The 10,005-nt window shown below is 49.3% G+C and overlaps 1 protein-coding gene across 1 annotated transcript in view; it reads left to right on the top strand.

Moving 5' to 3' along the window:
* arpc1b (actin related protein 2/3 complex, subunit 1B) overlaps window positions 1-10,005 on the top strand; it is a 49,387-nt gene that overhangs the window by 32,297 nt on the left and 7,085 nt on the right. The window contains exons 6-8 of the mRNA XM_070900004.1: window positions 687-893; window positions 4,590-4,665; window positions 6,429-6,625. Of these exons, the coding sequence (XP_070756105.1) occupies window positions 687-893; window positions 4,590-4,665; window positions 6,429-6,625 (480 nt within the window). The remainder of the gene's footprint in view (window positions 1-686; window positions 894-4,589; window positions 4,666-6,428; window positions 6,626-10,005) is intronic.

Here is a 10,005-nt window from a genome sequence, read left to right on the forward strand (position 1 = left end):
ACCCCCCCACCCCCCACCCCGTGGTTAATCCGCCCCTGGCTGGAAGTCTGGGTCAAGCTCGGGTACGTGAACCTCCACATTCGAGCTATTCACCGCCTCGGGTTACATGCCAAGAATGACTCAATCAGTGAGGTACTGATAGTTCTGCAAGCACCTGTGGGACTGTAGTCCAACAAGACTTCCGCAAAGGGAGGGGGAAATTGAAAAGAAAAACTCTCCCTTCAATTCCATTGCTCTCCTGACCTAGTTCCAGTACCTATATACACGAATGTACCTATATACAGAAATACCTATATACACGAATGTACCTATATACAGAAATACCTATATACACTAATGTACCTATATACAGAAATACCTATATACACGAATGTACCTATATACACTAATGTACCTATATACAGAAATACCTATATACACGAATGTACCTATATGCAGAAATACCTATATACACTAATGTACCATTGCTGTCTGTGGTTTTTAAAATGAACACCTTGAAATACCAGCAGCATTGAGGCGGCAGTGGAAAATTCCTGAAGCTGAGCCAGAGCACACATTCATTGGATTTATCACAGTTCTCGGCCAGTTAGAATCTCACAAAGACAGAGTTCCTGGCAGGAGCCTTGCTGTAAGAATGTAATCCCGGTGTCAGCAATCTAATTGCACTACCGCACTCTCGCCACTAGGGTTTTTTCGGCCTACATCAAGGAGGTTGAGGAGAAACCGTCACCCACGCCATGGGGCTCGAAGATGCCGTTCGGCGAGCTGATGTTTGAGTCCAGTGGGACCGGCGGCTGGGTTCACGGGGTCTGTTTCTCCGACAGTGGGAACCGCGTGGGCTGGGTCAGCCATGACAGCACTGTGTGTGTCACCGACGCCAACAAGAAGACAACGTAAGCCTCCATTTTACTTCATGCGTGTTTGGTATCGTTAACCCCGTCGATGGCACAAGTTTAAGTGCAAACAAAACCATTCTTAACATAACGCAGTGGAGCTTAGTTAATGATGTGCGATATTTTGCGACTGAAAAATAGATTTTTTTTGATAACACACCAGTCACATTTAACAGCAAATGGTTACCAGTGCTCGGCCCTACATTGACATTGGTCAACTGGTGAAGGGGTTAAAGGTCATCTGACAATGGCGTCTATATTCACAGTAAATCTTTTGACGTTAATGGTTTGCGGTGCTGCTCCCTGTAGAGCATGTACAGCTACACGTGCCGTAACAAAGTCAGACGTGTTGATTCCAGAGTCCACACGTTTGCGTGCCGGAGGCCTCTGGAACATTCTCTCATTAGCTTGACCAGTTGCTCACAGATCTCACGGGGTAACCTGCACATCACTAAACAATTCCCAGTGGATATCCTAAACTTTCCATTCATTAAAGAATGCCCGAGGGGGAACGGCCGTTGAACTATATGGGGGTAGAAATTTGACCACCTTGTGCCCATTTTACGGCCGTAGAACAGGTGCAACGATGCGCAATTTTGGGGACCAACCTCCGATGTCCCAAGGATGCCTGAAAGACGTCTGACCTGAAATTGAGTGGGATGATTTCTCCGGCTTCTCTATTGGCCACCTAAAACAGGCATTAGACCCCTTATGTATGTCAGTGAGGGCCTAACGCCCGTTATGGGACTCCTCAGGAAATTGGTGTCCTGAGGAGCCGAGTGGGCTGCGGCCTACTCCGCTCAGCTTCACCTGGAGTGGGTGCAGCCTCAGAGCTGGCTGCCACCCTAAAGGTGAGCTTTAGTTATTTCTTTATAAAGTCATACGGGGCAGGGGAGAGCACAGCAATGCTGCCGGCCGGGATCTGCCTGCCTCCAGCTGTCTTCCAACCCCACCTCCACCCCACCCCTCCCCTCCCCGATACCTCCCCTGAAGCTGCTGCTAACAAGGAAACCAGGCCAAATTTTGTTCATGCAGAGGGGTAAGCTGCCTGCGCAGGTGCAATAGGCACCAGCAGTTGGCCCAGAATATTTAGACGAAACCTGAAGCCTAATTTCAGGCGGGCCTCTGGCCTCCCAGTTTCGGGCAGGTGTTGCAGCCTCATCGCCGAAACCAGGTGCTGGAGAATATTTACCCCTATCTTCCTTTCGATTGCTACTGGTGTACTGAAGCACATTGTTAGTGACAGCATGCAGCTGCTTTTAAAGGACTCTATTTTATACTGTGCTATCCTCAAACCTGTAAACGGAGGGGGGAGGGGGGGGTGCCCTTGGTAGTTGCGAGGCCCATTGTGAAGCTGAGCAGACCAGACCCTAACCTGATTGCAGCTGAGGAGAGAATAGGAACATTACGATCGGCCTCCGTGTCACTGGCCTGGGAAGGGGCCCAGTTCCCTGATCACTACTTGGTGGCGCCCCACCCACCCCCCCCCCCCACCCCCAGCTGGAAGGTGCATGAGTGGATATTGGGGAAGGATTGGGTTGGGTTCCGCTCTGATGTGTCCACGTTGGACAGCCCTGCTGCCACTTGCTATCTGGGCTCGCGTGAAGAACGGCAATCTGGCCGAGGTCCGAGTGGACGGCTCGCCCCCAGCACGAGTCTGCGGCCTGGAGTTTCCGCTCGGTTGCACTGGGTTTCTTTCGGCGCAATTTGCCCCGAAATCGGCGTAACCGGCACACCAGCTCTCGGAATTTTAAGTGCAAATTACATTCAGCACAAATCGAGTTTCCGCGATCTTTCGCACTAGTTTTTTAACTCCCCCAGGTTGAATTAATCACCATTGGGAGTTTCCGCTCATGCCGCTAGTTTGCGGGCCTTCGAGGAGGCTCTTAAAATTAAGTTTAGTGCAAGAACACTAAGGCAGGTCTTAAAAGCTTTTGAATATATATTTAATTTACTAAGAAGCTGAATGGCGTATGTACCCTAATGTAACTAGCAAATGATTCGGTATAGTTTAAAAAAAAAAATCATTTTTAGTTATTTGAAATCAGGTTACATAGAACATAAGAACATAAGAATTAGGAACAGGAGTAGGCCATCTAGCCCCTCGAGCCTGCTCCGCCATTCAACAAGATCATGGCTGATCTGGCCGTGGACTCAGCTCCACTTACCTGCCCGCTCCCCATAACCCTTAATTCCCTTATTGCTTAAAAATCTACCTTTCTGTGATTTGAATACATTCAATGAGCTAGCCTCAACTGCTTCCTTGGGCAGAGAATTCCACAAATTCACAACCCTCTGGGAGAAGAAATTCCTTCTCAACTCGGTTTTAAATTGGCTCCCCCGTATTTTGAGGCTGTGCCCCCTAGTTCTAGTCTCCCCGACCAGTGGAAACAACCTCTCCGCCTCTATCTTGTCTATCCCTTTCATTATTTTAAATGTTTCTATAAGATCACCCCTCATCCTTCTGCACTCCAACGAGTAAAGACCCAGTCTGCTCAATCTATCATCATAAGGTAACCCCCTCATCTCCGGAATCAGCCTAGTGAATCGTCTCTGTACCCCCTCCAAAGCCAGTATATCCTTCCTTAAGTAAGGTGACCAAAACTGCACGCAGTACTCCAGGTGCGGCCTCACCAGGTTACTCCCAGGTGGTGGACTGGACACTGATTAAAATGCTTATTTTTTTGTGTGAAACCCATTTTCAGCTGTATTAATCAAATTCTTAAATATGTCACGGAATGTTTTTTAAAGCAATTAAAAAAAAAAATTATATTCTAAGACGCTGCCCGATTACGTTGGTTCATGGCAGATTTTATGTTTGGCCATTTGCAAATCTGTTTGAGCAGAGGCTTGAGTGGGGAAAAAACCCACTTCACAAGACTAGCACAATTTGCCCCGGGATCCCCGATTGTGCCCAAAACGGAAACTCTACCCCTGAGCAATGTTTCCCTGTAAGTCGCGCTTTGTTCTCTGTGGTTCAGTGGGCAGCACTCTCGCCTCTGAGTCAGAAGGTTGTGGGTTCAAGTCCCACTCCAGGCACTTGAGCACAAGAACAATCTAGGCTGACCCTCCCCAGTGCAGTGCTGAGGGAGTGCTGCACTGTTGGAGGTGCCGTCTTTCGGATGAGACGTTAAACCGAGGCCCCATCTGCTCCCTCGGGTGGACGTAAAAGATCCCATGGCACTATTTTGAAGAAGAGCAGGGGGAGTTATCCCTGGTGTCCTGGCCAATATTTAACCCTCAATCAACATAACAAAAACACAAATTATCAAGTCATTATCACATTGCTGTTTGTGGGAGTTTGCTGTGCGCAAATTGGCTGCCGCTTTTCCCACATTACAATGGTGACTACACTCCAAAAAGTATTTTATTGGCTGTAAAGTGCTTTGAGACGTGCGGTGGTCATGAAAGGAGCTAATAAATGCAAGTCTTTTTTTTAATGCACGGTCCCCTTAAATATCTGCGTTTGTGCGGCATTTGCAATATAAAGGCCGGTGAGCAGGTGCACGGGACCTTGCCCATTACTTTAGCGGGAACATTTCCCCTGTATCTACAGAAGTGTGGGGTGGGGGGAAAGGAGGGGGGAAAAACTGTTAAGAACTCAGCCTTGCTGCATTGGGAAGTTTTTAGAATGCTGGTGGCCATTTTTCTTGGCTGGCTTTGCTACTGACACGAGCTGTTTTCTCTTGCCTACAGGATTGCTTGTCTCGACACAGAGTCTCTACCTCTCCTGACTGTCACATTTATCACAGAGAATAGTTTGGTGGCCGCGGTAAGTCCCGTGGTAGAAATACACTGCAGTCCTTCAAACAGAACCTGTTAGCAGGCTATCCCTGTGTCCACTCGCCACAGCAAGGCCCAAGTCATTGGAAGGAAAATGCCTTTCCCATATTACAGAAAATAATTATCTCTTTCACTTTAGGAATGACGTTGAGCCCTTGGAGAGGGTGCAGAGGTGATGCATTCGAATGATACCAGGGTTGAGGGATTTCAATGATGTGGAGAGACTGGGATTGTTCTCCCTACAGCAGAGAAAGTTAAGGGAAGATTTAACAGGTGCTCAAAATTATGAGGGGTTTTGATAGAGTAATTAAGGAGAAACTGTTTCTCCTGACAGGAGGGTCAGTAACCAGAGGACACAGATTTTAGATAATTGGCAAAAGAACCAGAGGGAGAGGAGAATTTTTTTTTTAACGCAGCGAGTTGCTATGATCGGGAACGCACTGCCTGAAAGAGTGGTGGAAGCAGATTCAATAGTAACTTTCAGTGGGGAATTGGATATATACTGGAAAAGGAAAAAAATGCAGGGCTGTGGGGAAAGAGCAGGGGAGTGGGCCTAATTGGATCGCTCTTTCAAAGAGCAGGCATGATGGGCCGAATGGGCCGCCTTCTGTGTTGTACAATTCTATTTTTTTTTTAAAGTTATGCTGCAGCAGGTTTGTGATTGCCTGCTCTGTGTTGGTGCTGAAGGAGATGGATGTGGCACTTGTACCATGCCATCATCATAGGCAGTCCCTCGGGATTGAGGAAGACTTGCTTCCACTCTTGGCATGAGTCCTTAGGTGGCTGTACAGTCCAATACGAGAACCACAGTCCCTGTCACAGGTGGGACAGATAGTCGTTGAGGGAAAGGGTGGGCAGGGAGCCTGGTTTGCTACACGCTCCTTCCGCTGCCTGCGCTTGATTTCTGCATGCTCTCGGCGACCTTGTACCATGCAGCGGCTCAGCAACAGAGTTAAATGCATCCTGCGCTAAGCTAATAGCAATCAGAAGTCCGCCTGTGTCGAGTTAACAGGGGGCAGTATTTCGAGCACCAAATTGGCCCAGCACCCCAGCGAGGGAGAGGGGAAGGTCAGTCTGGTGACCCCTGCTGCACATGTGTGGCCCTTAGCGGAAGAAAGGAGCAAGCTTCAATGTGATATCCTATGGAGATTAGTCCGCTGACTGGGCTTACCCATGAAGAATGGCCCCTTGTGTGAACTATTGAAAGGCTGGTGAAACCTGGGGACGGCGGCCGCCTCCTCCTCCTCCTCATCCTCCTCCTCCTCCTCCTCCTCCTCATCATCATCATAGGCAGTCCCTCAAAATTGAGGAAGACTTGCTTCCACTCTAAAAGTGAGTTCTCAGGTGACTGATCAGTCCAATGCGGGAATTACAGTCTCTGTCACAGGTGGGGCAGATAGTCGTTGAGGGAAAGGGTGGGTGGGGAGTTTGGTTTGCCGCACGCTCCTTCCGCTGCCTGCGCCTGGGTTATGCATGCTCTCGGCAACGAGACTCGAGGTGCTCAGCGCCCTCCCGGATGCTTGGGGCAGCCCAGCATGAGTCAAAGCCTTGATGAGGAGGAAATTAGAGGGGAAAAATCTTTTCCAAGTTTTACATTGGTTCACTTGGGTTGTACTGTTGTGAAAACATGCACTTCAACAGCAGACGCCTCTGGCAGTGTTACTGTGAAGTGGTTTCCCCAGTCCCTGGATGTAAGTAAACAGCAATTTAATGGGTCGGAGGACTCATTTTGTGCCTGTCTTGTTCTCGTAGGGTCACGACTGCTACCCGGTGCTGTTCAGTTACGACGGCAACAAGGACACTGTGACATTCAGCAAGAAGCTGGATGTTCCCAAGCAGAACGTGCAGCGTGGGATGACCGCTCTGGCCAAGTTCAGGAACCTGGATAAACACGCCTCGGCTGACGACAACAACGCCATCCTGGAGTCCCTGCATAAGAACAGCATCAGGTACGGGGCCCAGCCGCCGGGACGTGGCAACGCCAGGAGCAGCAAGGTGCTGCGGAGCATCGGAGAGCAGTGCTCGGCATCACAGCGAGGGGCCGCCTCGGTTCAGATCCCACCCCAGCATACATAACTGACGGGCAGGAAAGGACAAGCTGGTCTAGCAGGCCTGCCCCACACACATGGTGTCCAGACACTTCCTTACACCACTCCCCTTGTGTAATCATGTAATCTTCTGGGAGAGAGAAACCCAGTGTCAATAAAGGAAAAAATATTATGGAAAATTCCTCTCCCAACCCCCCTCTCCTTTAGTGATTGAAAGCAGTCCAGGAGATCACATGGATTGAGTGTATCTATAAAGCCGCCTATATAAAGTGAGTCAGGAATCGGTTCAGCTCCCTCTTGAAGGCGCACAGAGAGTCTGCACCCTCCGCACCAGCGGGCGACTCGTTCCAGAGGCTCGCTCCTCTCTGGGGAAGGAAGGGCCGCCCACCGTCCAGCCTGTTCCTACTCTTGTCGAATTTAAACCCGCGTTCCCCGGCCCTCCCCACTCGGCTCAGACCCTCCTCTGAGCCACCTCATTGGGGGAGGTTCTGAGGGAGGGGTGCCTGTCAGTCCCCTCCTTGATGATTCACTCCAGGGGCACAATGGCAGTAGATTTGTTTGTGTTGAGGAGCGCAGGAGAAGGGCACAGGCCCCCAGTAAAGGACCTCACCAATTTCGACACATAATGGAGAGAAGATTGAATAAAATGAAAAGTAGGCGACCAAGGCTCGGGTTCCACAGCCTGAACATCCGGCCTAGAGTCATGGCACAGATGGAGGCCATTCGGCCCATCGCGCTTGTGCCAGCTCACCAAAAGCTATCCACTTGGCTCCATTCCATTACCCCTTTTACCACACACCTTTTTTCAACTGTTTAAAAAATATTTACCTATAATGAAATTGGGGTTTACTAGGTCCTGGGTATCCGAGCTGTCACAGTAGTTGCCCATTCCATACCTGCTTCTGAGGAAAATTCCAGTCCCGGGATGGCGAGACTGACCTATCAAGGAAGACTGGATCAACTAGGCTTGTAGTCACTCGAGTTCAGAAGAATGAGAGGGGATCTCATAGAAATGTTTAAAATTCTGATGGGTTCAGACAGGTTAGACGCAGGAAGAATGTTCCCAATGTTGGGGAAGCCCAGAACCAGGGGTCACAGTCTAAGGATAACGGGTAAGCCATTTAGAACCGAGATGAGGAGAAACTTCTTCACCCAGAGAGTGGTGAACCGGTGGAATTCTCTACCACAGAAAGTTGTTGAGGCCAATTCACTAAATATATTCAAAAAGGAGTTAGATGTAGTCCTTACTACTAGGGGGATCAAGGGGTATGGCGGGAAAGCAGGAATGGGGTACTGAAGTTGCATGTTCAGCCATGAACTCATTGAATGGCGGTGCAGGCTAGAAGGGCCGAATGGCCTACTCCTGCACCTATTTTCTATGTTTCTGTGTTTCTATGTTTCTATGTGGCGTGACTCCCGAGGAGTTCATTTCCATTTTCGATAATCAAGAAGCAAAGGAACTTTGCAACTTGCAAGTAACGTCCGCTCCTATGTGGTCAGTAACGACCCCTCCCCACTGCACTGCTCCCCCAGCCTGTACCACAGGTACAGCATCTTGTAGTGCAGGAAAGCGCGCACAGTGTTTAAAAGGTTCCCCGGAGGAACTTCACTGCTCAGTAGAGCCAAGGCTGGGGGAGCAGCTCACTCAACAAGTTATTCCATACCGCCCCTCACATAAAGAAAATGCTTCAGCACGCTTAACTGGGTGGAAAAACAAGATAGAATGAGATCAAACATTGATTCAGGTGGCCAGCCATCACATAATAAAAAGTTCCACAAAAATAGCTATTTATGCAATTCAGAGCTTTTTTTAAAAAAAAACAAAATGCTCAATCCAGGAAATCATCAAAACCAATGAAAAGCTGTTTCTTCAAGATATTAAACACATTTATTCAGGAAGTGTTGGTCCAGACCCTCAATTTGTCTGGACTGTCATTTGTTTTCATTAGTTCTAATTTTATTTTTTTTGTAATGAATTCAGCATTCTTGGTGACTCAGTGTACCACACCCACAGAGACTGGCTTGAGAACGAGCCAGATGGTCCATTTTGTGATGTTTAGTATTGCATTTTTCATTGAGTCAATTATTTTGTTTTTTGTGCCAATTTTCTGATGCTTTTTCTGCCTCTTTAAGCTCCTCCTTTACTACAACCGTTCCCCATTGAGAGAGCCTGGAACCTGTCCTCAGGCCTCTTGCTATCTTTGTTGGGTGAGTGCCTTGAACTGCAAAGGACAGAACTTCTCTTCCTCCACCCCTCTCTGTCGCTCCACCCCATTCCCAATCTTTATCTTTTCTGTTTCTGCATCTCTCTCTCTCTTTCTCCCCTGCTGTCTCTCCCTCCTCTCTCTCTCTCTTTCTCTCCCCCCCCTCCCACCTCTCTCCCTTGCTCTCTGTCTCTCCTTCCCCTACTCATTGCCCTCTTGCTCTCTGTCTCACTCTCTCCTCCTCATTCTCTCCCTCCCTCCTTTTTCTCCTCTCCCTCCCTCCTTTTTCTCCTCTCCCTCCCTCCTTTTTCTCCTCTCCCTCCCTCCTTTTTCTCCTCTCCCTCCCTCCTTTTTCTCCTCTCCCTCCCTCCTTTTTCTCCTCTCCCTCCCTCCTTTTTCTCCTCTCCCTCCCTCCTTTTTCTCCTCTCCCACCCTCCTTTTTCTCCTCTCCCTACCTCCTTTTTCTCCTCTCCCTCCCTCCTTTTTCTCCTCTCCCTCCCTCCTTTTTCTCCTCTCCCACGCCTCCTTTTTCTCCTCTCCCTACCTCCTTTTTCTCCTCTCCCTCCCTCCTTTTCTCCTCTCCCTCCCTCCTTTTTCTCCTCTCCCTCCCTCCTTTTTTCTCCTCTCCCTCCCTCCTTTTTCTCCTCTCCCTCCCTCCTTTTTCTCCTCTCCCTCCTCCTTTTTCTCCTCCTCCCCTCCCTCCTTTTTCTCCTCTCCCACCCTCCTTTTTCTCCTCTCCCTCCCTCCTTTTTCTCCTCTCCCTCCCTCCTTTTTCTCCTCTCCCTCCCTCCTTTTTCTCCTCTCCCTCCCTCCTTTTTCTCCTCTCCCTCCCTCCTTTTTCTCCTCTCCCTCCCTCCTTTTTCCCTCCTCCCTCCCTCCCTTTTCTCCTCTCCCTCCCTCCCTTTTCTCCTCTCCCTCCCTCCCTTTTCTCCTCTCCCTCCCCTCCTTTTTCTCCTCTCCCTCCCTCCTTTTTCTCCTCTCCCTCCCTCCCTTTTCTCCTCTCCCTCCCTCCCTCCCTTTTCTCCTCTCCCTCCCTCCCTCCCTTTTCTCCTCTCCATCTCTCTCCCTCTTCTCCCT

The sequence above is a fragment of the Pristiophorus japonicus genome, chromosome 15 (genome assembly GCF_044704955.1).
Source record: "Pristiophorus japonicus isolate sPriJap1 chromosome 15, sPriJap1.hap1, whole genome shotgun sequence".
Classification (NCBI taxonomy): domain Eukaryota; kingdom Metazoa; phylum Chordata; class Chondrichthyes; family Pristiophoridae; genus Pristiophorus; species Pristiophorus japonicus.